Source organism: Vidua macroura, chromosome 1 (assembly GCF_024509145.1).
Source record: "Vidua macroura isolate BioBank_ID:100142 chromosome 1, ASM2450914v1, whole genome shotgun sequence".
Lineage (NCBI taxonomy): Eukaryota > Metazoa > Chordata > Aves > Passeriformes > Viduidae > Vidua > Vidua macroura.
In genome coordinates this window covers 2,447,463-2,474,669 of record NC_071571.1, presented here as the reverse complement: position 1 = coordinate 2,474,669, position 27,207 = coordinate 2,447,463, and the positions used below count along the sequence as shown (strand labels likewise).

At 51.2% G+C, this 27,207-nt stretch overlaps 2 protein-coding genes across 4 annotated transcripts in view; both read right to left on the bottom strand.

Moving 5' to 3' along the window:
* Positions 1-13,355, bottom strand: part of GJC2 (gap junction protein gamma 2) — a 37,148-nt gene extending 23,793 nt beyond the window's left edge. Inside the window, 2 exon segments of the mRNA XM_053997797.1 lie at positions 9,984-10,082; positions 13,292-13,355. The gene's annotated coding sequence lies outside the window, so the exon portion shown is untranslated.
* Positions 13,356-17,528: 4,173 nt separating this feature from the next.
* GUK1 (guanylate kinase 1) lies at positions 17,529-27,186 on the bottom strand. Of its 3 annotated transcripts, XM_053990199.1 has the most exons (9): positions 27,107-27,175; positions 25,934-25,994; positions 21,932-22,045; positions 21,206-21,247; positions 20,397-20,493; positions 19,427-19,565; positions 18,515-18,599; positions 18,123-18,208; positions 17,529-17,705 (listed from the first exon to the last, which is right to left on the bottom strand). In XM_053990199.1, the coding sequence occupies exons 3-9, from the start codon at positions 22,041-22,043 to the stop codon at positions 17,670-17,672; spliced, it is 597 nt and encodes a 198-aa protein (XP_053846174.1). In that variant the 5' UTR covers positions 22,044-22,045; positions 25,934-25,994; positions 27,107-27,175; the 3' UTR covers positions 17,529-17,669. The 3 variants fall into 3 exon arrangements, with proteins under 3 accessions (XP_053846174.1, XP_053846167.1, XP_053846182.1); XM_053990192.1 differs by lacking the exon at positions 25,934-25,994 and having other exon boundaries at positions 27,107-27,180; XM_053990207.1 differs by lacking the exons at positions 17,529-17,705; positions 18,123-18,208; positions 25,934-25,994 and adding an exon at positions 18,813-18,938 and having other exon boundaries at positions 18,513-18,599; positions 27,107-27,186.
* Positions 27,187-27,207: the final 21 nt, after the last annotated feature.

Sequence of the window (27,207 nt, the reverse complement as noted above, 5' to 3'; positions counted from 1 at the left end):
GTCAACCCTCCTTGGAGCTGAGCACAGGGTGCCCAGAGGAGCTGCTCCATTCCTGGAAGTGTCCAGGGCCAGGTTGGACGGGGCTTGGAGCAGCCTGGGATGGTGGAAGGTGTCCCTGCCCATGGCCCTTCCAACCCAAACCATTCTGGGATTCTGTGACCTGCCTGACATCCAGGGGCTGGCCTGGGACTCATCTCAGTTCCCAGCCCTTCTCTCCACTCCTCTAGATTTCCCCACCTGCTCTCAGGAACCAGGAGAGCTGAAGCACACCCTGCCCAAGATGTGGCATCCCCCTGCAACTCTTTCCTGCTGTTTTACATTTTACACTGCCCTTAAGAATTCCCCATCCCACACCGAGGTGCTGCTCACACCCCATGGATCACCCACTTCTCCTTAGCACCTGTGATGCTGGAGAAGGGAAGTTGGGCATGACTGGAGGGATCAGGAGCTGATTTTAAAGTAGGTTTCTTATGGCAGATGGGTAAATTCCTTCCCTGTGCTCCAAGATGACCAATTGCTGGCACCTGAAAAAGTTCCCTGCTCTCAGACTAATTCTGCAGGACTAATGGGAGAGGGATAATCCAGGGGAAAATCAAGAGCAGGAGGTTGTTTCTTGTGAGGGGCTCGTGAGGTTCAATCACTCCAAATCCCACAGGTGATGATGGGATCTCACCAAGACACTGATTTCACTAAAACCTCACTGAGATCCTACAAAGACATGGGGAGAGGAGTGCTGGGATGGAGCTGAGCTGCATTTCCACCACCAGCACAAGGTGTTGCCCCACATCTGAGTTCTAAAAAAACACCACATTTAAGCAACTGCTTTTTTTTTTCCCCAAACTGAAGCCTCTTGCATCTGCTGATCATCTCGTTCTGTCAGGCTGTGAGCAGGGACGGGAGCCCGAGGCACCACGATCTGTCCCTCCCAGTGCCAGATGTGACCTTCGCTGGCCAAATGGCCCAACCTGGATGGATCCCACCCTGCTGATGGCTGAAATCGTCTCTCCTTCCCCAGGGGGACTGCAGGCAGCAGCAGCCCCTCGGAGCCAAGCAGGAGCCAGGCGTTTTGCAGCCCTGAATCAACCCCTCTGCAATTAGCACAGGACTTTTCATCAGTGCTCTGTTGTTTTTCAGCCCCGGCGATAAAAGGCTTCAGCGAACATTTCAAACCGTGCATAAACTCCAGCCTGCCAACATAAACACCATAAAAACACTCCCTATAAATCAGAGCTCGCCCTCGCTAGAGCTATTCCAGTTCTCTGGAATGGCTAAAAAAGTGCCGTGGGCTGCCAGGAGGCTCTGCAGCCACGAGATCCGGGAGGCAGGGAGAGGAGCAGGGAGAAGGACTGAGAGAAAGCAGCTGCCCGGAGCTGAGCTTCCTCCTCATCCTCCTCCTCCCACCTCGGCATCTCCGGGAGAGCTCCGCTCATGGAGGGATAAATAAAGGAGCTCCATACGCCCACACGTGTCCTGGCCAGAGCACAAAACCTCGCGTGTGTTTGCCCTTGGACACAGAATTTCTTGCAGAAAGCTGAACCTCTGAGCTGGCCACGTGCCTCTCCTGTTTTCCAGGGTATCCCTTTGTGCTGTAACAACCAGGAGTTAGGTTATCCCACACAGCAGCTTCAGGAGCCCCCACAGCTCACGCTGACCTTGAGGACGGGCGCAGGAGATCAAACCCTGCATTTGCCACCGGAGTTTTCCCCGATCGATCTCCAGGCAGAAACAGCCTTGGCCAAACCCTCCGGCAGCCCCAAGAGCCGAGCAGGGTCTGGAGCAGCCCCCAGGCAGGGCCCAGCCCCAGCTCTGCTCCTTTTGCCGTGGGTCCCACCCAGGGAAAGACCAGCCCCAGGTCATCTCCCAGGCTGGGGCCGAAGCAGAGGGCACAGAAGTCCTCCCTTCTCCCAAAATCCCGGCGGCTCGCGGTCCATCTCCCGGCCGCGGGGATTCCCGGCAGAGCTCTGCTCCCCGGCTGGAGCTCCTCACCTCTCCACTCACACCGGGATGCCGGGCAGGTCTCCATGCCCCGGGCAGGGATGTCTCATGCTCCACCAGCCCAGCTCTCCCCAGCACACGCCGCCTCCGTCCTCTGCAAACCTCCGGCTCCATCCAAGCAGGCGCTGAAGCTACGGCTGATCTCACCCGTGTCCCTGCGGCCCCGCAGCGTGGAAAATGCTTTGTCCGGGGATTCTGCAAGCCCGAGAGCCACCACCTCCCATCAAGCCAAGCCAAGCATGCAACAAAGCCCCGAGAGAGGCAGCCTTCCTCTGGATGCCCTCGGAGAAGAGGCTGCGGGAGCGGCTCCTCCCGAGCGCCGCATCGCCGCTCCGGCAGCTGGAGCATCCCGGGAGCCACCAGCCCTCCCCGGAGCCACGGCACAACTAACGGGTTGTGGCATCTGGGATGACCCTAAACACCTACCCAAACCAGCCCGAGGTGTCCCTGACACAGCCCGCGGGCTCTGGGCACTGAGGTCAGCACAGGGTCCCGGCCTTGGTGGTCTCGCCTTTCCTGGGGGATCTCACAGGAGAAGCCACGCTGTCAAACGAGGTTGTGTCTACACGAGGGATTGCTTTGCAACGCCCGTGGCATCATCATTCCCCCCTCTCTCTCTCTCCTCCCCCGCTCTTCTCCAGCACGGCTTGTTATTATCAGCTTGCTCCGTTTTGGGTGGAAGGCGCGGAGCCGGCGCTGGCTCGCACCTCCCCGGGGCACACGAGGCGCTCCCGTGGCAGGCGGAGAGCGAGCAAAGAGCCGCTGCCTTGCTGCAGAGAGCCCCCGGGGCACCTGGCAGTGCTGCACAGGCCACCGGGTCACGGAGGCATCGTCTGCCCCCGCAGCACGGCTCCGCAGAGCGGCCCCTCCCCGGGGCTCCGAGCGGAGACGCGGCCAGGAGGAGCCGCCTGCCCGGGAAAGGAAACGAGAGCGCTCATTTCTTAGCCAACCTGCTTATTTCTGACTGGCAGCGCAGAGGAAAGGGCTGGGCAGAGCCCTGAGCAAAGCCATTGTCACCGGCAGGAAAAAAAAAAAAAAAAAAAAAAAAAAAGGATCATAAAAACGTGTCTGGAGGAATTTGGCTCGGGTTCATGTTTGAACCGGCTTCAGGTTTCCGAAGCAGATGCTTCCGGATGCGCGGCGGGTGTTCTCTGGGGCTGGAAGCGGTAGGGAACAGTATTTGGGGTCGTGGCGTGGATTAGCGCTGCCTCGATCCGGAGGGTGGCACAGAGAAGGGCTGGAAGCACCCAAAGGTGCTCAGGGCTGGGCTGGAAGTGATGCCGAGCCCAGTTTCGGGGCTGTTTTCCCGTGATTTTGCCCATTTCCATCCCACTGCTGGTGCCATCAGGGGCTCGCTGGCCCCTGCCCTGTGTTTGAAAGGTGCTTCACACCGAGCGCACTTTCGCAGCTCCGGGCCGGATTAAAAGGGTGTGAAAAAGGGTCAAAATAACAACGCAAAGCAGAAACGCAGCCTCAGAGGTGCCGAGCTCCCTCAACCCTTGCTGGACCTGATCTCTGGGGAAATGGGGACTTTGGGTGCTCAGAAAATACAGCCCTGTGACCTCACCACCGTCCTGGCTCCTGAGGAGCAGCTGGTGCCACCCTGTCACCCCCCTGGGACGCCGACAGGGCCCAGCTGGTGGTGGCACCTCCCAGGGATGAGGAGAGGGGACGAGGCTGTGGCGTGTCATTAATGATCAGGGTGATGGGACCGAGTCTGGGGAGGGGCTGGGGGGAGGCAGTGCTGCTTTGTGTTGCTCACAGACGTCCCAAAAACACGCCGTGGAAGGACAAGGTGCAGGCAGAAGAATTTCAAGTGGATGGGAAATAAAAGTCTCCCCGACAAACGCTGGCATGGGGAGCTGGTGGCATCTGCACCTCCTGAGGGACCTTCAGCCTCTGCTGATCTGTGATTGCACAAGTCACCCTCAGATCCCCACCTTGCTCAGCATTTCCCACACCCACTGGGAGCCAGGAAAAGTTGGCATCCTCCCCAGAGGATGGAGAGGGAGCAAAAAGTCAAACTGCACAAGAAAGAGAGTGTGCAGCTCTTAGAGGAGCAGTTCTGACCTGCTCGAGGGCTTGGCTTGTCCTTAGAAAGTCACTTCATTCCTCAGGGACAGCTCAGGGTGGGACGTGGGATCCTCACCCTCTGAGGATGCAGCCAGAGAAACAGTGGCACAACCCACAGCACCCAAAAATGGGAGAGGCAGGGAGATAAACTTTGCTCCAGCAAAGGTTATTCTTATGTGCCTTAATTAATTTATGGCATGGGGCTCCTCCTTTTCTATCCATTTTCCCTGTTTTCTACTGCTACAGCCCCAGGTTGTGACGTGCAGAAATCCCACAAAAACTCCTTTCTTTTCCCTTCTCCTGGCAGCGAGGAGCAGAAACCACGTGGATTTTCATGGCTGGTCACCACAATCTGCAAGGGACTGAGCGGGTCAAAGGGAGCTGTGCAGCCCTAAAACTGACCCTTGGGATGCTGGGATGGACACTGGGTGGAAGAACTCCAACCAGGTCATAAATTACAGGAGAAGAGAGTCCTCCCCAGCACTGGGATCATGCAGGAATATGGTGCACACCGTGTTGCTGGGGAAGGAGGGGTTTCCTTGTGACACACACACACACAAAAAACAAACCTTCCTGGTATTTTGGTCTTGGACAAGACCCAAGGGTTGTCTCGGAAATGGCTCTCCCAGCTTGCAGGAGGAGCACGAGGTGCAGATTCCCCATCTGCCTCACGGCCCTTTTCCCGTTCCCATTGTCTGGAGCTGGCTTACGTTGGGATTTCCTCCCTCTGACTTTCTAAGGAAGCTTGGGACACAGGGCAGGTTGCCCTCCTGTGGCATTCCAAGGAAATTTGGGGGGAAAGGAGAAGGTGCCTGTGGCCTCCCAGGATTTCAGGGACTCTGTTTCCCTTTTGGGGGTGATGGAATGTTTGCTCACCTCCCACCAGGAGAGGACACAGCTCTGCCAACAAGCAGAGCTTAAAGAAATTCATCCTGTGCTTGGGATAGATGGGAAGGGCTTTTTGGGATGGGAGGAGATGGAGAAAGGAACGGCCTCCCAGGCCACCTCATGGACAAGGAGGCTCAGGAGCTCCTTCCAGCCCCCCCTCTCCAGGAAATCCTTGGACAAACACTGGTGGCAGCTAAATCTGCAGAGATCTGGAGGCAGAAGGGACATAACTCACGGTCATCCAATAGCCACGGGGAAGATCTTTAGGATTTTGAAGGATGGGACAATTAAAACCCATGGAACTTCAACAGCATCTCCACATGAGCTTCATCTCAGGAGCCTGAGGTGGGGATGAGGGATCCAAGTTGGAGATCCCACCCCACAGGAACATCCTGGGTGTTTGGTAGCCAAAGGAGAGTTTTCTCCCAAGGAAGGTTGGCCAAGAAGATGAGGCCACCAAGGAGCAGGTTCAGCTCCCAGGGGTGGTGATGCTGCTGAGCCACGGGCTCCCCCTGCCTCAGTTTCCCTGGCTGCACAGGAGGGAGCACAGCCTTTGCAAGGTGTTTGGGATGTGAAGATGAAAAGGGTGCTCACAGCCTTGGATCCTTTTTTAAAAACAAGCCAAAAGCACCTTACAGAGAAGGTAAACTTACCATGGATTAGAGACCCCAGCTGCAAATCCACATCTGCTGCTGGGATGAGCCCCCACAGCTGCTGCTCTCCAGCTGTGCCTGGCCTCAAAGCCCAGCTCAAAGCAGGAGCAGGGGGATCTAAGCTGATGATCCCAAAGCCAGGAGGACGCAGATCCCAAAATTTGCAGAAACCTCAGGAATGTAACACGGGATCAGCAGGAAAATCAGAATCTGGGGCTCCTCCCCCCAGCTCGGGTGGTCTGAGATAAGAGGAGGTTTGGGAAAGGGACTGGCCAGGAGGTCCCAGAGCACAGAGGAGTTTCACAGAGTCCCAGAATGGTTTGGGGTGGAAGACACCTGAAGGATCACCTCATTCCACCCCATCCATGGGCAGGGACACCTTCCACCATCCCAGGCTGCTCCAAGCCCTGTCCAGCCTGGCCTTGGGCACTGCCAGGGATCCAGAGACAGCCACAGCTTCTCTGAGCAACCTATGCCAGGGCCCCAGCACCCTCACAGGGAAGAATTTCATCCTTTTTCCATGAGGAAAAAGCTAAACCACTGCTGGTTTAATCCCAAACTCCCTGGACGTGGATTTGCTCTGCCCTGCGTGCCGGGGGATGATTCATGCCAGCAAAGTGTGCACAAACTGATGCCAAATAGGGATGTTGTGGCTCTCACCCCGGCAGGAAAGGCACCACATGAACGTTCAGGCTCGGCAAACGCATTTCCCACCCCAAAAATCGGGAAAGGGCAGAAAATGAAGAGCAGGGTGTGAGCAGGGGGGGTGGCGGGGGGTGCAGCACAGGGAGGGGATCTGCGACGCGCCAAGCTAAAAACCACCGGCGAAACATCAACGCGAGCAGGAGGAGGGAGAACACAACAAAACAAACACGAAAGTAACATACGGAGAAAGCTCTGGGCTCTGTCCTTCCCAAAATTGTCCCATCCTGGCCGGCTGTGGGTCCCTGGATCCCCGTCCGGCGCCACTCCCAGCGCCGCTCTCCTCCCTCCCTCCCAGCCCCGCCACAGCCGCGCTCTGACGTGGAGCCGGGAAAACTCCTGTGGATCTGCAACCCCAGCGCTCCCTGGGACAGCAAGGATTCCTTCGGCTTCCCTTCATCTTTTTTTTTTTTTATTTTTGGATTTTCCTTCCCAGCTCGCATGAAAAACGCCATAATAAAGAGAGCGAGGTGAGTAACTCGCTCACTGTAACAGAGCCAAGAGCGGTGCCTTATGGAAAAAAAAAATAAAAAAAAAAAACAACAGATCATTCAAATAGTCGAAGGGTTTAGGGCTAAAAATAGCAAAAAGAGCTCCTTGGAGCAGGAGAGGGAGGCAGGAAGCGGAGGTGCTGCAGCAGGATGAGAATATTTCCTTCTTGTTTGGGATTTCTTTTCCTTTCTGCTCCAAACCTGGTGGAAAGTTGGCTACAAACTCTCCCTGTCCTTACAGCTGCAGTGAAACACTGCAGCACCACCAAAAAAACTTCATTCCCCTCCCACTTTTTATGCCCAAAGCAGTGCCTGCTGCTGAAATTTTGTATTGTAATGGTTTTTGGTGACCAGAGGCTCCTATCCCAGCCCCTCTTCATCCCTGTCCTCCCTTCCCAAACCTGTTTTGCAGGGCAGGGGGAAGAGCTGGAAGCATCTCCCTGCTCTGTGGAGAACAGCTGGAAGGGAAAACAGCTGGAAAGGGCCAGAGGGACATTTTCCTCCTCCCCCAGCCCCTCCTGCTCTCTGCCAGAGGGATTTTTCCCCCCCTGTGCACATCTCTGCAGCAGAGGGGGAGGATGTTGCCCCTGACTCAAACCCACAAACAGGGATTAAATAATTGCCCCATGCAGAGGCCACAACCTCTGGCCCGTTGTCATCTGTTCCTTCCCCGTTGCCAACTCGCATGATTTTATGGCTGACCTCACAAAAATTGATGTTTTCCTTAAAGGCCCCATGCTGTGAGGGGAGATTTGGCTTCCAGGAGTCCAAATCAGTGAGGTTTTGCTGGCTGTAATTAAAGAAAGCCCCAAAACTGAGCAAATCTGGCATGAAGAAGGCCCTAAACCTTTAAAATCTGGTGGCTCTTCATCTCTTAAACATACACGACCCTCATCATGTCTGGAGCAGCTCCCACCATGTGAAACTCCTCAAAATAACTTGTTTTTCCTGGTTTGAAGGAAATTTTAAGAGAGGTCCCTGCTCCTCAGAACAGCTGGGATGGGGCAGCCAAGATTGGATCCTCTAATTTAATTTCTCAAGTGTGTTCTCTGCTCCCCAGCTGCTTTAGGGGAGGAACAAGCTGGGAACAGCCTGGCTGAGTGTGCAGGGGTTATGTGATCCCAGAAGGAGTTTTCCAGAGGAAATCAGCTCCTGGGATGCTCCAGGGATGGAGGGGGAAGAGGGAGAAGAGAGGCAGCACCACAGCACTTGCTCCTGCAGCTGCTGCTGCCCTTGACACAGTCAGGAGCCCAAAGTTCAGCCCAAATCCGAGGATTTCAAGGAATTTTGGGCAAGAAAATCCATAGGGAAACCCTTTTTTGTGATCACACAGCTCAATAACAACCTTAAATATGCTCCTAAAAAAAAAAAAAATCTCAGCCCTGCTCTGTATCAGACTCTGAGCAAACTCTCATTCAGCCTCGTATGAAAGAGGTCCAAGCAAAATCCTGGATTCAAATGTTAAGGGATTCTCCAGACCCCAAGGGGAGTTGGTTTCCTGTATCTTATGCAAAGATTTAATGCAAAACATTTTGCAGGCTTAGGAAGAAATGATAATTTTCATGGCTCTCAATGCTGCTTTTATATATGTAACACATAAAATATAATAAATAGACAATATATTACAAGGATCAGTGAAACAGTGACACGGCCTCCTGGGGTGAGGAACATCTTTTTGCCCCCAAATCCACAATCCCTCCCCATCACTGTTGCCCCAGAGAGCCCCATCCAGGTTAATAGGTGACAATGAAAAACCATAAAAACATTTTAAAAACCATAAAAACATAAAAAAATAAAACATTAAAAAAAATGTGCCCATCATTATAAAAAAACTATAATAATTTCCAACCTTAAAACCGTACAAAACTACTTACATCAACTTTACTTCCAGCTCAACTTACCTCAAACATAGCATTAAACAATTAAACCAGTTAGACTATTAGCTAAATTTAAAAAAAATCAATATTAGTTTCATTGCAACTAACGACATAATAAATTATGATGTTATGCCAAAATAACAAATTTTTATGTTGTTATATCATAATAAATTATGTTATACTATAACAATAAATTATTATATTGTTATAGCACAATAACAAATTATTATGCTATGCTATATCATAATAACAAATTATTATGTTATACTATAATAATAAATTATTATATTGTTATAGCACAATAACAAATTATTATGCTATGCTATAACAAGAAATTATTATAGCATAACAACAAATTATGATGTTATGCTATAATATCAAATTATTATGTTATGCTATAATAATTATGTTGTTATAGCACAATAACAAATTATTATATAATGGTATGCTATAATAACAAGTTATTATGGTATGCTATAATAACAAATTATGTTATATCATAATAAATTATTAAGTTATGCTATAAAAACAAATTATTATGTTGTATCATAATAACAAATTATGATGTTATGCTATAATAATAAATAATTATGCTGTTATAGCACAATAACAAATTATGTTATGTTATGCTATAATAACAAATTATGTTATATCATAATAAATTATGATGTTATGCTAAAACAAATTATGGTGTTATGCTATAATAACCAATGATGATGTTGTGCTATAATAACAAATTATTATATCACAATAACAAATGATGATGCTCAGCTATGATAACAAATTATTATACCATAATAACAGATGATGATGTTACGCTGTAATAACAGATGATGATGTTGTGCTATAATAACAAATTATTATGTTGTATCATAATAACAAATGATGTTATGCTATAATAACAAATTATTATACCATAATAACAAATGATGACGTTATGCTATAATAACAAATTATTATGTTAAGCTATAATAACAGATGATGATGTTATGCTATAAAAACCAATGATGATGTTGTGCTATAATAACAAATGATGATGCTATGCTATAATAACAAATTATTACACCATAATAACAAATGATGTTATGCTATAATAACAAATTATTATACCATAGTAACAAACGATGATGTTACGCTATAATAACAGATGATGATGCTGTGCTATAATAACAAATTATTATGTTACACCACAATAACAGATGATGATGTTGTGCTATAATAACAAACGATGAAGTTGTACCACAATAACAAATGAGGCTATTTTAGAATAACGAGTCCTCGCGCGGAGCCCCACGAAGCCGTACCTTTCACAGCCAGGGAAAAGGAGCCCGCGGAGCTGCGGACGCTCAGCGTAAGCGGAGCCCCGGCCGGGAGAGCCCAGCGGCGGCAGCAGCAGCGCAGCCCTGCAACAAAGCCGAGGAGGAGCCGCTCAGCGCCGGGCAGCTCTCCGCCAGGCACAATAGGGACGCGTGCCACTGTCCCCGCTCAATGGCACCATTGTCCCCTCCCGAGCCACGGCTCCTGCGGGTCGTGGCACCGGGAGAAGCTTCTGCCCCTCCGACAGTGTTGGATTAAGGTTTTGTGTATTTTTTTTTTTTTTTTTTTTTTTTTTTTTTTACTTAGAGTAATTGAGAAGTGTCTTAAAAACTTTTATTTTATTCTTAGAGTAACAGAGAAGTGCTTTATAATTTTTTATTTTTAATTTTATGTGGAGAGTAAGATAATGCAGCTGTCATAATTTACACTGTTCTAATCAGAAACTATTTTTTAATCACAATAGATGATAAATGTTTCTTATTAACTTTTATCACACTACACTGTGAATACTTTAATCATCTAAAATTGCTTCTTGTGAGTTCTACTATACTGTAACTTTTATAGTTCTATTTCTCTAAAATACCTAGTTGTATTTATAAAACCATCCTTTAAAACCTGTTTCTAATTCCAACTCTCTCTCAACAATATCTATCTTATTCTATAGTATTTCTAAATCTAAATCTAATTTCTTGTCTCGAAATTTACATAGAAATACATACTATATAAACCTTCTATCAAACTTTAAAAGGTTTCTACAAATTCATTTCCCACAAGAGAGCTCCTAAAAGGCTTCGTGCCACCACCGGAGAAGGGCAGGAGGCTTTGATTTGAATCCCAGTTTTGCCTTGACAGCAGCACTGGGGTGAGGCTCCTGCAGGAGAGGAAGGAAATGGGACTTTGGGGCAAATCAATCAGAATTGGGAGGATTGGGCAAATCAATCAGAATTGGGAGGATTGGGCAAATCAATCAGAATTGGGAGGACTGGGGTGAGAACGGGAGTTCACAGCTCACTGATCAAACAGAAGGATGCTCCCAGGGGGATTTGGTTGGGATCCTTGCAGGAGTTTGCATGTGGATGCTGCTTCCAGGGGAAGAGCACACTGAGGAGCTGGAGGAGTCTTAGAATCCCAGATGGTTTGGGTTGGAAGTGACCTTAAAGCTCACCCAGTGCCACCCCTGCCATGGCAGGGACACCTCCCACTGTCCCAGGTTGCTCCAAGCCCCGTCCAGCCTGGCCTTGGGATCCAGGGGCAGCCACAGCTGCTCTGGGAAATGCAGGGAGCATGGTCAGGGCTGGAGGATGGGGGGCACAAGGGGAGGCTCAGCAGGGAGACTTCACTGAGAAATACAACTCTTAAATGGGAAAGTGGTGAGAAAACAGAGGCAAGATATTCTCAGAGGCACCCAGGGCCCAAAGCGGCAGCCACAGTGGTGAGAATGCACAAGGGAAGATCCCACCTGCCTTTGGAAACACCAGGAGCTGCTGCAAGAACACCAGTGAAATGTCTTCCCTACAGGACAAAGGGGATCAGGCTGGGTTTCAGACAAAAAAAAAAAAAAAAAAAACAGTAAAGATCCCAGAGATGCCAGCAGAGCAACGCTGTGGGGTGAAGCTGCACTGGCATGACCCCAAGGAGCAGCAGCATCTGTACTTGGGAAGACACAGGGTGAATAAAGTATTATGTATTAAAAAAAAAAAAAAAAAAAAAAAAATGAAAAGGCAAATGAAACGTAGAAATGCTGCCGTGCTGGAGCCAGGCTGCAGCTCCTGGGGATGCTGGCAGGGGCAGGGAGTGCAGGCAGCCCCTGGAGGAGGGAGCAGAGGGATGTTCCCAGGTCAGGGGCAGGGATGACCGGGGGCGTTGGGCTCGCTGGGCCAGGCTGCAGCAGGAAGGAGCAGCCAGACCCCAAATGGATGGAGGGTGTGGGATCACCCTCCCCGCTCAGGGGACAGCCTGACAGGCACCCACCCCGCCAGGGAGGGAGATCATCCCTCTGCTCTGGGCTGTGGCACCAGTTTCCCCTCTCCACCCAAACTGGGGTGCTGTTTTCTCCCTCCAGTCCATGCCCCCACATCCAGGAGGCATCACAGGATTTCAACCTCGTTCAAAGCAAGGGATGCAGCTCATGTATCCTGCACTTCCAGCTAGGAAAAATAATAAATCTCCTCTGTTTTCTCATCCTATACCCAGCACATCAGTGGTGACTGGAGCATTGCTCTTGGCTTTTTGAATTTTTTCCACCACCTCAGTGCTGACCCCACATTAGGGAGCCAGGCCAGCCCTAAAGTTCAATGCCCACCACACAGACACTTTGTTTTCCATCAAGAATTGATAAAAACAGGAATAGCAACCCCTGTTCCTTCAGGGAATGTCTGCAAATTAATGCTGGGCTGATGGCTTGGGCACCTTCCCTGTGCCCATTGGACCCAGCTCCCAGGGGTCTTATTCCCACATGGCTTCAATAAAATAAACCCCTCCATGTAGAAATTGAGGAATATAAATCTATATTTGCCCAGCTCCACCTGGATACTGGAATTTTGCCTTTTCTGCCTCCCTTCTTTTTATCTTCTCCTTGCATCTCCAGAGATGGGGAAAGTAAAACCCAGAAAAACATCCTGTTTTCCCTCCTTTTTTGTGGCTGGACAGAGAGGAATCGGGCGTCAGGAGGGGGATGCACCCCTGACTCCGCAAGCATCCGGTTGTTGCGGCGGCTGTACCAGTTGCCACGGCACAATGGGAATTGCAGATGGCTTCTGGTTATTTACAGGGTCCGGGACAAGCGGAGTCACAGCTGCTGCTGGAAAAAGCTGAGCCTGTAGTGGATTCCTGAGTTTTGGAGGCTGGGAGCAGGGCTGGGAGCAGGGCTGGGAGCAGGGGGAGGACGCCGGGCCGTGCGTGCCATCCCGGCCGGAGCCGGCCGCGGTTATGGATCGGCGTCCCGCGCTCTCCAGGGATGACACAGTTGCACATCCAGTCGATGTGGCTGACCCAAATACAGCACCCAGCAAGGCAGGCACTGCCCGGCCCCTGAGCCGGCTGCCAGGGCCACTCTCAGCCTCGTGGAGCTGATGGGCATGGCAGAACTCCCACCAGCAGCCTGGAGCATCCAGAGCCACGGGATGCTCGGCAGAAAATTCCATCCTCCCACTCAACTTCCTTTCCAGCAGCAGCACAGGCAGAGAAAAGCCCTGGAGGAGCGATGCTATGGCCAAGGGATGCTGGCATGGATCCATTTGAATCCCACATGGATGCCAGGGAGGGTTTTTGGCTGGTGTGGGATAATGGGACCTACCTGTGGTCCGTGTTGGTGGTGCTGGTCGGAGTCTCAGCGTGAGGTGGCAGCAGCTGGAGCGTGGTGGTCACCTCCCTGTCCTGTGGGAGGGCACAAGGGACATCAGGATACCCCAGCATGGATCACACCACCCAGCCCAGCTGCAACCTCCTGAAAAAAGCCCGGGATCCATATGGCTGGGGAAATCCATCCCGAGCCCACCTCCCTCTGCTCCCACCGGTTCCACTGCTCTTAATCCATTTTGGAGCAGCTGGGAGCTGCCAGAGGTTTTTGCACCCTGGAGGATTGGGGAACACGGGTGGGTGGCTCCACTGTGGAGGGATGAGGATGAGACCCCCAATTCCCTGCTCTCCTGTTTGAAGCCATGCAGGCTGCTGGAGGATTTCCTAGAAGATGTTTCCCTCATGGATAGAGCAGGAAAGCTGTCTTTGCCAAAAAAAGGTGGCAATTAACGGCCTCCCCCATTGAACAGCCTCTCCAGAAGATCCCAGCAGTATTGTAAAATGCAGGCAAGCCCAGTGGGAAGAAATGCTGATGTCTGACTCCAGTTCAGAAGGCTGGATGATTTCTTTAGTATAACTATGCTATAATACATTAATATACTATTTAAAGGAGATACTAAAACTACAAACCTACTTTTCTAACTCACAACTCGTGACCTTCTCTCGAGAGTCCAGCCACAGGTGGGTTGGATTGGCCATCAGGCTCAAACAATCCTCACCAGAATCCAATCAAGCAATCACCCCAGGTAAAAAAAATTCTCCAAACACATTCCACATGGGAAAAACAAGGAGCAGAAACAGAAATGGTTTTCTCTTTCTTTCTCTCTGTGCTCCTCTATGAAAAAAATCCTGAGAGAGAAATGTGCTTGGCACAGAGGAGTTTTTCCTCACAGGATAACTTCTGGCAGCACTCAGCACACCCATGACACACCCTCCCTGTGCCCCACCATGAGCACAACCCCTCACACTTCCATACCTGGGGTGCTCAATGCCGGCGCTGCCGTGGGAAACGCGCGCGGAGCGAGGCGGACGCTGATGGACAAGCAGGAAAATCAGGGTTATTCCTGCTCCTTCTTCCCCTCGTTGCTCATTTTCTACGCCGCCTGCCCAATTATTTGCCAGGCCGGCTCTGCCCCGCGGTGCCTTTCTGCAGTGGAATGGAAGGAAGCCTGAAAATCAGAGCTGCCTCCAACGGCGCTGAGATGCCGAGGAAAACCACGGCAAGGACAAGGCTCTGGGCTCATCAGGATGGGGGGAAATGGGCTTTGGGCTAACGTTGGATGCTTCAGGGTGTCCTGGAGTGTGGCTCCAGTTTTTCTTAGATGATTTGGGCTTTGGGGAATGCCTGCCCTCCTGCATCCCTGCACGACATCCTTCCCAGGCAGGGGCTGGGTGCTGCTGGGTCAGAGCAGGGGTGACCTCTGAGTTCAAACCCTACATTCACTCCTTGAAGGAGCATTTCTATTGCCAAAGAGCTTGGGTGGGCAGGAAAATTGAAAAATGGGGGGGAAAATAATCAGCTCCTGCCCCAAAAGCAGCGTGTCAGCCTGGATTCAGCAAAAAAAACAATGCAATGACTGCAAAGCAACAGCTTTGAAGCAAAAGTGCTATAGGGCGTTGTTATTTTTTTGGCATCAGCTCCAAAATATCCTCAGCCACAGACAAGAGAGCTCCCAGGGCAGGTTTTATCCCAGCTTTTACCATCTCCTGCCCTCCTCTTCCTCCCCCAGCATCCTCCTCCTGCAGGGATGTAGGTGCTGCCACGTTTCCCAAAGCATCTCAGCTGAAAAAAGCTGAAGTCTGTCCAAATTTACCTCAGTCTGACAGAACAGTGAATATTTAGTTATATAAAATCCCTGTTTCTGACATTTCTGGAAGCAACCCAGGAGCAGGCCTGTTCCTTTACTCGGGTGTACCCTGAGATGGGAACAGCACCTGCCTGCCTGGAAGATCTAGGTGGGAAAATGGTCCTCCAGGAGGAGCATCTTTAATCACAGACAACCCCTGGGCTGGAAGGCTCCTGTATCCTCACTTTCCCAGTCTGATCCCTCAATCCCAGCCCCACATGGAGCACTGGGAGTAGATGTTTGCAGTTGTGGAGAACCCAGCACTTGACACCTGCCATGATCAGCGTGGTCCTTGCCTGCCCCAAGGATGTGGGAATGGAATACCCCAGTGAGCCAGCACCAAACCCACGGCTCCAGAAAGGCATTTATGGCTGCAAACTCAATTAACAAAACAGACATCCCATTTTTGGGGGTGCAGGAATTAAACCCGCTCCAACAAGTGCCTTCACCCACCCAGCTTTGGGATTCGATGCACGGCACGGCCCCTCCAAAACACCAAACCTGGAGAGGGGCGCTGCTGACAGCACCCAAAATGACTCCCTGGAGATGCTCCACAGCCGTGTCACCCGCCTGGGGACCAGCCTGGCTGCGCCACCCCTGCTTCCCACCGCCATGCCAATGGCCACGCTGTCGCCTCGATCCCGTCACCTCGCGTCAGCTCTGGTGTTCTCCGTCTGCTCCATCACATGTGGCAGCTACAGCAGGGCACCCCACCAGGCCGGGACATTTCAGACTTCCCTCTCCCTGCCCTTCACCAGGGGCGGGGGGGCACACACGATCCAAAGGATTGGTTTTTTCCCCGTTCCCCAAGAGCTGCCGCCGCTCCCATTCCGCGGTGCACTCACCTGTCCCGCAGGGGTGAGCCGAGGCCGGGCTGGGGGCGCTGGCAGGAGGGATCCGCAGGGAGCAGCTGGGCGCTTCCATCTGGTGACAGCCCCGCAGGTGCCACGCGGTGGCCGCAGAGCCCCGGACTGAGGCGGGCGCCGTGTCCTGCGCCTCCTGCTCCGCGACTCCAGCGCGTTCCCGCTGCCTTTCCTGCCACCTAGAGGGGACCTTTTCCCATTGCAAACGCGTCCCTCAATTTGTAACAAAATCCCACGATTCAGAAGGAAAAATAATCAGAGCCCATCACTTGATGGCGCAGGGAGAGCCTGGACACAGCAGTTCACACAGGATTCTCCTGCTTGTTTAGCCAGTTCCAGAACCAAGTAGTGGGAAACCCACAACAAAAACAGGAAGCAATGTTTTCTAGGAAATCTAGGAAAGATGAATCAAACCAGCCCAAGAAAGGTAAACAAGCAAAATAATCATCAATTCTTGGCTGTAAATGCAAGGTACTAAAGGGGTGGCCCAAGGGGGGTTTCTGCTTGTTTTCTCCATAAGGTGGAGGACGGAGGTTTGGAGATGACCTGGACCAAGAGGCACTGCAGAGCATCTGGATAAACTGGAGGGATGGGATGTGAAGAGGATGAAACCTAAAGATGGAGCGTTTAGGTACAAACCTGCTCTGGTAAGGTGTGGTTTGGGTGAGAAAATATCCCAGCCCGGCACTGCAGGGCCCAGCTGCTCCTGGGCTGTGTGGTTTGGGGGCACAGCAGCTGAAGTCACCACCTGTGGGACAGGAGCTCTGACACACTGGTCATTCCATGGAATGGAATCACACAAGGGATTGGAAGGGACCTCAAAGCCCATCCTGTTCCAATTCCTGCCAGGGGCAGGGACACCTTCTACTGTCCAAGGGTGCTCCAAGCCCCATCCAACCTGGCCTTGGGCTCTTGCAGGGATCCAGGGGCAGCCACAGCTGCTCTGGGCACCCTGTGCCAGGGCCCCACCACCCTCCCAGTCCAGAATTCCTTCCCAATATCCCTCTGGCAGTGGGAGCCATTCCCCGTGTCCTGTCCCTCCATGCCTTGTCCCCAGTCCCTCTGCAGCTCTCCTGGAGCCCCTTCAAGCCCTGCAAGGGCCTTTGAGCTCTCCCTGGAGCTCCTCCTCTCCAGGTGAACATTCCCAGCTCTCCAGCTTATCCCCACAGTTTTCACAGTGTGAGAAACCAACCCAAGGACACTCCCTATGTCCTGCTGGAGGGAAAAAGGGTTTGGAAGTTTCATGAAAACATCAATGATAAAGCTAAAGAAAACTTGGGAAATGAAGTGCAAATCTCTCTAAGTCTCAGAACAGAGACCTGTACAAGCAACAGTTACTGGATGCAGTGGATTCCCCCCTAGGAAAAGGGATTTATTGCTGCCTTCAAGCACATCAGCCCAACAGCTTCTCTCCAGCCCTTCCAGAAGGGCTCAGCTCTTTGGCAGCTCCCAAAGAACCCGGAGGTACAAACCTGGGGGAGCACGTGCTGAGCATGCAGTGAACAGAAGCACAAGCATGAGCAGGTTTCCTTTTCCTTGCTTTTAATATAAAGATCCTAGGGTAAGTTGGGGGTAGGAGCAGCCTAAAGGGAATGTCTTTTGGAATAAAACGCTGTGACGTGCTTCGGGAATGATGTGCAAAATTGAAAGGCCCAAGCAGGGCAGCTCAGGACTTCCTGGATTCTTCGGTCTTCTTGATTTCCTGCAAGGAGATCAGGAAAGAGACTGAGAATCTGCCACTCTTTGGGAAACAACTTGTGGTTTCACAGCTTAGGAGACCAGGAGTGACCAACAGCTCAGACCAGTTCCACAACATTACAGGACCAAGCCCTGAGTTCACCTTTAGAGACAAGGCAAGGTTTGACTTGGAAACTCCAGAAATAGGAATCCCCTTCTCTGCTACACAGGGATGAAGGTTTCTTTTGCCCCAACTCAGGACTGTGTTGGATTCATTTCCCACTCTCAGGCCACTGATCCATCATCACTCGTATTCAATCTGTCCCTCAGCAGCTCAAAGCAGACCAAGTGTGGGATGAGGTGACATTTCTGTGGCTGCCTGAGAGCAGACCCTCACCTATGTGGCCCAGGAACGAGGTGGAAAAAATCCCCAAGGACTCACCTCCAGCAGCACCTCCTTCAATTCGGAATAGGCCTTTTCTAAATCATCATTAATGATGACCAGGTCGAACAGCCCAGGCTCTTTACCTGGGGAAGGAGATGAGGACAGAGTTAGAGGACAATTTTTCTTCCCTGTGTCAGCTCTCGTGCACAAAGTCCCGTGGCATTTTAATATGATTTTTTAGTTTTATTATTAGTTCAGCTGCTGCTAATGAACTGCTCTGCCAACTGCCCCCAAGGAACTGCAGTGGGAAATGCAGCAGTGATCCAACTCAGCTCATGGCCAGCCCTGCCAGCACTGCTGGAGAGCACAAATCAGACATTCCCACAAAAACCAGCTCCCAGATCACCCAGGCAACCTCTCTCCCTGCACACACCACTCCAAGGACTTACTGAGCTCCAGGTCCACGCGGGCTGCAGTCAAACGCTTCTGTAAACTCTCCTCTGTCTCAGTCTTTCGGTCCCGTAGTCGTTTCTCCTAAACCCAGGGACAAAGACATTAAAGAAATGAGTGCTCTGAAAGCTGCAGGCACAAACCACCCCCACCCTCAGGCCAGTGCTGTCTGTGACCAGGGGCACGTGAGAACACCCTGCAAAGGGCGAGGGGCCTCACTTACAGCCCGGTGCAAGCTGTGGCCAAACTGGCCTTGAGATCTCCTACCCACAGTTCAGGGCCCCAGGTTTCTTTTACCTCCCTCTCATTTATTTATTTTTCCAGGTACTGCTGGAAATGAGATCTCTCTGCTGGGCTCTGGCATCTGGTGCTGCTGGCTTCCTCCTCCACAAACTCAACGAGAAACAGAGCCTGCCTGATGTACTGAGAGCAAGAGGGGAGAGTCAGGAGTTGTCCTCATGTGTCCTCATCCCTCTCTGAACCATGACAGTGATTCCACTGCTGCAAGAGTCCCACTGCAATCACTTACATAGGGTAAGACCAGGGGGGCACAGAATTTAAGGTCCTGCACAGAACCAGCCTCCCTGGGTTTAATTTTAACTGCGGAGGCAAAACTAGCACAGCATGAAGCACAATTAATGCACTTAAAGACCGGCCATGCTGCGATGGAGTCCATAACCACAGCGTGCAAAACACTGAGGAAGGACTCACAAAACAAAACAGGAAGATTTATCCCTGAGAGCCAGAGGCTGGGGAGCTGGGCTGGGTGGAGATACGCTTGGGAATGTCCTCCCCAGCTAGTGCAGGGCCCTGAGGAACACCGAGGTGGCCGAGGAAGGGGGAGCCCGTGGCTGCAGAGCCGGACGCTGATTACCTCTAACTGCTAACGGCAAAGCAAGGCGGGCGCTCACCAGGATCTCAATGGACGGCGGCTGCACCGAGATGTAGATGGGCTTCAGCTCGGTCTTCTTGATGTTCTTCACGCCCTGGATGTCCACGTCGAGGACACAGATCTGGTTCTGGGCCTGCACGGCCTGCACGGCTCCTTTGCTGGGGACACAGCACACAGGGGAGGGGTCAGAGCGCCCAGGGGCGTTGGGGTGTCCCCCTCCAGCAGTGGGGGAGCCTCACAGGGCTCCCCTGTGCCCAAGCCATGGCAGGAAAGGACAGAGCCTGCTCTGCTCTTGATAAAGAGCTTCTCCAAGTGTCACTGCTCTGGGTGGAGCAGGGAGTTGCTGTCTCCTGCTAGAGAGGCTGGCAAAGCCATGCTGGAAGGCATGGGAAGGGATCATGTGTGACTATCCCACAGGATGGGGGGGATGTCCATAAACTCCTGCCTGGGCAGAGCTTCACCACCTGGAGGGAAGATCCCTGCTCACAGGGATCTTAACTCGATGATGTTAAAGATCCCTTCCAACCCAAACCATCCTGGGATTCTGGGACAAACATGGAAATAAACTTCACTGAAGAGCAAAACCACTGAGAACTCCCCTTCTCCAGAGATCCACTGACTCCACACGCTCTCCTGAAGGATGCTGGATGGACATGGATGCTCCATCTGGGAGCACTTAATTCTCCACTTAATTTTTCAAGTGGTGGCTTTTATATGCTGTAAAGACAATTTCTCTTCCCCAACACGGGGAATTGCCCCAGGCTTTTTAATCATTTATTATAATTCACTGATGAGACTTAGCAGAAAGGATTGGTGAGAACTTCAACTCTTCTGCTAAGCATGAGGGACTCTCCATTTTCTGACATCCTCAGGGGCTTGGAGAGATTCTCTATTTATTTTCTAGAATCCCAGAATAGCTTGGATTGGAAAGGATCTTCAAGACCATCTAATTCCAGCCCCTGTGGCAGAGGCAGGGACACCTGACCTACCTTGTCCCGTACATATTCCCGGAGAATTCCGCGTGCTCGATAAATTCACCAGCATCAATTTCTTTCTGCATTTCCTCTCTGGTCACAAAGTGATAATCTGGAGAAGGGGAAATGGGAAAAAATGGAGAGAAATTAACATTCTGAAGTTCATGGTCAAAATTACACCCACGAGTTTCTGAGGAGGAAGACACTAAAAATCTGTTTTAGACAATAATTCACTTCCTACTTCCACACCACTTGTCCAAACACCTGCTCAAAACATTCTGGAGTTTTCTGTGTGGCCAAAAACATTTTTCATATCCTTTCCCATTCTTGGTGCAGTGGGAACATCTCCCCACTTGCCTACAGGTGTGGGACACATTACAGCAGGAATGGTAAGGCCTTTCATTTGAAAGGATTTCTAATTAAAGACCAGGATGGGATGAGAGAGAGGGAGATAAAAGGGAACATCAAAACCAAACTAACTAAAAAGGAATATTTCTCTGTCTTCTGTTGAAATTTGTTCCTGTCACTTCAGAGGAAAAACTGCCATTGGAAACTAAGAACAAACCTTATTTGATTGTTTCTTAAATATGCAAATACATGAGAAAACAGCTGGGCATGAGGTATTAACACAGCTAAAACCATCTCATTAAGCAGCTGCACTTCCCAAAGCAGTGGCCGTTGGAGTTATCTCCTCTGAACTACCTGGAACTTTGGAAAATCAAATCACCCAAGTTCAGAGCACAGCAGCTAAAATGAGAGCCCAGCTTTGAAAACCTGAAATATTTGGAGAGTCCAATGAGACAGACCCACTGCAACAGGCTCACCTTTGCCATTCACTTCTCCAGGTCTCGGCTGCCTTGTGGTATCTGCAGAGAAAAAAAAAAAAGAAAAACCAGCCTTGTAAATTCTGTGCATCACCCATGGGTGTTGCAGGATCAAAGGAATGCCAAGGTCTAAGTGGCACGTGGATCTCTAGGGAAAAAATCTCTACCAAGAGGCAGTTTGGGAGAAAATAAAGTTTAGTTTGGAGTGAGATGAGAGATGCAGTTGAATAAAGAGCATAGAAATGGATAATTTTAAGGTTTTTTTCTCCTCCCCGAGCATTAGATTTTTAAACAACCAGTGTTTGTTCTTTCATGGTGGAGTGAATCCAGATCTCAAAGCACAGATTTCACTTGCAGGGACATTAAAACACATTTTGGAAATGGACCTAAAAACACCTTACAAAGCTTCATGGAAAAATCAAACGGCTTTTGAAGCAGAAATGTGGGGGGATTGTTACTTTCACAGTCAAGAATCACTCAGAAGAACCTTGTTTCCTCTCTGAGTTGTGTTTAGAGATGTGGGGAGTCACTACTCCAGACAAAGCTTAGACTCACCACTCAATACCAGGAGTAAGAGGTGCCCTGAATTATTTAAACATCCCCAAGAGCCCACAGGCAGACTGGGACACAGCCAAACCATGAAAAACCATTATTTGGGGTATAAATAGAGGCAGGCTCTGAGCTGGCACTGCTGAGCTCCCCCACAGCCCATCCCTGGATACTCACGGGAGACGCTGAAGCCGAAGATGTTCTCATAATCTTTGAACAATTTCTTTAACAAAGTGCTTTTCCCTGCACCTGATGGGCCACTCAGAACCACTGGCCTTGGTCCCTGCATGACTGGGGAGAGACAGAAAAATGTGACTGGTTAGAAACACCCATGGAAATGTGGCTGTGGATTCCCAGGAGTGCTCAGCCCCTCAAAACAGCACCAATCCTTTACCCTTGGGTACAAACTTCTGCAGGAAAATCTGAAATTATGCCGAATCATAAGCTTAGAGCTGATAAAAAGTATTGGGAGTGCAGAAACATTTATCAAGAGACTGAGGTTAAACTCATAGGATGTAACCCAAAGAAGGAGGAGGAAACTGGGATTTAGCTGCCACTAAACTGGGATGATTCAAGCCAGCTGTTTTCCCTCACAGCTGGGTCTCACTGGGACCAAAATCCTAAGGAAAACTCTCTCTAAAAGGGAAAAAAATCCTGGATTTGGATGCCTGGTGGCATTTGGAATCATGGGACAGAGGTACAGTCCCAGCCCCTTCCCTCTCACAGGGAGAAAGGAGCTTCAAGGAGAGTTTGCAGATAAAAGTTTGTATCACCAACCCCCAAACCCTTGCAACAGCATCTGAACTCAGGTGCAATCACTGCCATGAACATGCCCAGGTGTTCATTCCCAGTATTTCCTGAAGCACCAACTGCATCTGCAGGTGTTTCACGGCAAGAAAGAAAGAGATCCCAGAGATCAGTTCCTGGTACAGGTGGAAAAATGCAGCCTGGGGCCACACAGAACTTGCTGTAGTTGTTTCTTCATACAGAAAGAAAGAAAGAAGGAAAAATATGTGTTTTCATGTTCACATGTCTCTGGAGAGGAAAGGTTAATTATCCACATGTGAAAAAGAAGAAATGCTATATAAAAGTGCAGGGGGTACCACTGGGGTCCCTCATCCACCAGCAGCTTCCAAACCAGAAGTGATGGCAAGAGTGTAACAAATCAAACGAATTCTTCCTATTTAAAAAGTTACATTCAGCAAGAAATGAAATAATTTCCTGAGCCTCCCGGGCTGGGTGTGGCCTGGGGAGCCAGCAGCCAAGAGGCAGATAATGCCTTTCCATTTTAAATTAGCTGATAGCAATGTCACCCTGACCTCACACATCACTTTTCAAACAGCCTTAAGCCAAATGCTGTCTCACCAGCGGCCGCGGGCTAATCCCGCCGGGCTCCCTCTCCCTGACCCCGCCCGCAGAGCGGGAACGCATCCTCAGCCCTAAATCCCTCCTCCCTGGGGCAGCACGACAGCCGGGGAATTACACAACTTTTCCCTCTGCTCCCCGAGGGTACTTGTCTGAGCGCAGCTCATCCCAGGGGTATTAATACGCAAAGGCTGAGAGGTGCCAACAGCGGCAACGTGGGCGGTGAAAACCCACGGTCAATAATCATCGGTAAGGAAATTCCTTTTTTCCTTTTTGCTTAGTGCCCTCCGAGTGCTGCACCCTCAGAGATCCAAGAGATGGAATCTTAACAGGACCAGTCTCATCACCACAGTGCCGGATCAGGCTCCATCATCCCAAAACCAGAAGGCTGAACAAACTCTAGGAAGTCCTTCGGGGACTTTCCTACCATTCCCTTGGTCCTTACACTTCTGTAATTTCCAAGATCCACGGGTTTTGCCTGGATGTTCAACACCAAAAGAAAGCACCAGGGAAATGCTACTCAGTGCTTGCAGCAAGGGAGCAGAGCAGTCACCCAAAGAACTTCCCTCTCTGTCCCTCACAGTTCTTCTCTCCCACATAATTCATCAGGCAAGCCCTAAGCATTCCTTGGAAAACACTCCACACAAATTCACCGCCCTTCAGACCTCCCAAAATGCTTCACAACACATCTGTCCCCAAACAATGCTGCTCCATCACACAGCAGCTTCCACAAGCACCCCAAAAACCCCACAGGTGACATCGGGGTGCCAGATGGATTTCCAGGCATTCCAGCTTCCCTTGCAGGATCCTGCTGTGCCAACACGAATTGTGCTGGATGCACAAATCCCAGCCAGAAGGAAAAGAGCTTTCCCCTCATCTCCCTCAAAATTTCATCTGCTCTTAGCAAACACCAGCAGAAATTTAAATCACTTCCAATCATTCCCAGACAAACTGGGAAGGGGGCAGAGGAATGGGCTGGGAGCAGGCTCCAACACATCCTTACCTTTTCCTTGTGCTCCCTTCCAGCCAAGGAACAGCAGTGCAGCCCCTGGCAGCAGCACGGGCTCCTGGGGACAGAGCTGGGCTATTTGTGAGCTCCTAAAGCCTTAATTAACGAGCTGCAATTTGAAGGTGGCCAATGAGAACAACCGCGCTGAGCTTTAATCTCCCGCAGGGTTCCTCCTCCACCCCCTGCTCTCCTGGCTGGCAAAGCTGCAGCCAACACCCCCAAAAGGCTGAGGGGTGCCAGCCCCCGCTGGGCTGGGATTATGGGAAACAGCAAAGCTGTCCCTGTCCCTGCAGTCACAAGGAGTTTGTCTGTGTGGAATCCTGGAATGGTTTGTGTTGGAAGGGACCTTCCAGACCATCTAATTCCACACCCCTGCCATGAGCAAGGACAATTTCCACTGGGCCAGGCTGCTCCAAGCTCCATCCAACCTGGAACACTTGCAGGCACTTTTCTTCTCCAGGAACACTGCTTTTCCTTTGGATCAAATCCACACAGCTTCACCTCAGGTCCAGGACCACAAAGGTGACAGAAAACTCCTTCTCCTGCTCACAGATCCAAACCACTCCCACACTGGGACCCCTCCTTCACTTCACTCCCTTTTCTTTCCCCAAAACACTCCTAACTAAGAGAAAAGACATCTGGGTTGTGCTCACATCTCACTTCTTTCAAAACAGCTAAAAATAAACCTAAACACTTGCAGGTGTTTCCTCCTGCCTCCCTCGTGAATCCCTTCTCTTGCTGCAGATCTGCAGAGGAAAACTGAGAGGGAACAAAAGCCATTTCCACTCCCATGGAACCCCATCACGGGGCTGGGCCCTCACAGGAGGAATGATGGCAAACTGGGAATTTCATAGAATTCCAGAATGCTTTGGTTGGAAGTGACCTTAAAGCTCATCTTGTTCCACCTCTGCTATGGCAAACCCCACAGGTAAAGCAACAAGAAACCCCAAAACCCCAGATCTGGTGGAGATGGGGCTTTTTTCTCTCTCCCCTTTGGCTCCAGGAATGCATTGGTGCATCACATTTCCAAGCTGGCTGCAGCAGGAATGTCACAAAGATGTATTTATTTTAGGCAGAAGCTCGATTTTTTTATTCCCCCTTTTGTCAGATTTTTGGCATTTTCAGAGCAGCCAATCTGCAAATATCCAGCACAGAGGGTTTCCTAAAAATGGGTTGGGATCCAGCCTAATCCACCAAAACCACTGCAGTGTTGATCAGCAAGAGAACAGCCCAACTAATTAACAACATTAATTATCTCCCACTCCTGGGCTCGAGGACAAACAGCCACATAAACCCCTCTGGGCTGCAAAAAGACAAGGTGGTCACAGGAGGTCATCCCCAAGGCAAGGAATGGTTCCTGGTCTGCTTGTGCTGCTAAATTCACCCTGGATTTTACCTCACAGGTGGCAAAATAACCAGGGAAGCAAAGGACAGACATCACAAGAGTTAAACAAATTAAAACTGATTAGCAGAGAGGCTTTACAGGGAAGGCAAAGCCCCCTTATGAAGAAGAAAAGAAGATTAAAGCACGGTTTCCCTGGAGCCTTGAGAAAGGTCTCCTGGATTAGGATTATAATCCCACCCCCTATTTTTAGCAGGTCTGTTATGAAGGTGCCAGCCCCACCTTTGTAAGATTTGGGACAGGTTCCAAAAAGATAGAGAGCTCCTGCTGTGACACACAGGGAATTATCTGCAGGGAGGTTCCAACCTTCCAATTTTACCCATCTTGTGATTCTGTAAGGAGCAGAGCATCCCACAGCAGTACAGAGCTGGAGCTCAGCCACCTTTCTCCTGGAAATAATTACCTACAAAGCACTAATTAGCCTCTCCACTGGCTGCACTCCTGGCTTGCAGGGAGCGGTGATGCTGCAGACAGAACACAAAGCACTTGCTCAAGGTCACTGCAGAAATCAGGGAGGTCCAAACCCATTATTCCCAGACCAGTTTAACTCACTGGGAGGATGAAACCAGTTTACCCACCTGGGGAAACCTCTAGAGAGGTGAAGAGAGGGAAACCTCTAGAGAGGTGAAGCTCACACAGGTGTGGTTTTACCATCCACCTCCCCACACGGGTTTGTTTTAGGATACCTGAGGGATGCTTTATCCCTAAAGCACCTCACCGTACCCCACAAGCACATCCCCGTCTGGCTCATGTAACCAGGGACATCTCGAGCCGCCCTGGAGCAGCTCAGCGATGGGTGGATGTGGGGAAGGGCACGCAGCCAGCCCGGGGACAGCCCCGCGGGGCTGTGACCTGTCCCACCCCACCCCCGGCCATCCCACACGGTAACACAGGACATGCAGGGCAGGGCAGGGGCAGCTCAGCCTCCCCGGGGCCGGCTGTGGGGATCACAGGGTCCTGGGGGATCAGCAGCCCCAGGTCGGTACCTCAGTGTGCCGGCACCCCCCAGCCGAGGCACTGAGCACCCCCAGGAGGCGCTCAGCAGCCGGGGGCCAGCTGGGCCCCCCAGCCCAGGGCTCCCAGGAGGGGCTGAGGGCCCTCAGTCCAGGACCCTGTGAGCAGCCGAGCATCCTGGGGCCGGCTGGAACCCCTCAGCCCAAGGCCAGCCAGGACTCCTCAATCCAGGGCCCCCAAGAGGGGCTGAGCACCCCGGGACCCCTCGGCAGAGGAACCCCGTGAAGAGCTCGGCACCCCAGGGCAGGTTGGGCCCCCTCAGCCAAGGGCTTTTGTGAGGGGCCGAGAACGCCGGAGCCAGCCAGGATTCCTCATTCCAGGCCCACCGTGAGGGGCCGAGAACCCCGGAGCCAGCCAGGATTCCTCATTCCAGGCCCTCTATGAGGGGCCGAACGCCCCGAGGCCACTCAGCCGAGGACCCCTGTGAGTGACGGAGCTCCTCGGCCCGGTGAGACCCGCTCCGTCCACAGCCCCTGTGGGGGTCTCGGCACCCCGTGGCCGGCCGCGCCCCTCAGCCTGCGGTCCCGGTGAGGCTGCGAGCCCCGGCCCCATCCCCGCTCACCCGCCCGGGCGATGCCCGCCCCGCGCATCCGCCCGAGGATCATGAGGGGATTGGGGGGGGGGGGGGCGGTCCCGGCAGCCCCCGCGCGCGCCCGCCGCCAC

Bases quoted from the DNA above. Each gene is read 5' to 3' on its own strand.
- GUK1 (XM_053990192.1), bottom strand. From the start codon at position 27,149: ATGATCCTCGGGCGGATGCGCGGGGCGGGCATCGCCCGGGCGG. The intron at 22,046-27,106 runs GTGAGCGGGGAT...GTCTCTCCCCAG, and splicing joins GGCGGGCATCGCCCGGGCGG to TCATGCAGGGACCAAGGCCA. The intron at 17,706-18,122 runs GTGAGTCCTTGG...ATCTCCTTGCAG, and splicing joins TGAAGGAGGTGCTGCTGGAG to GAAATCAAGAAGACCGAAGA.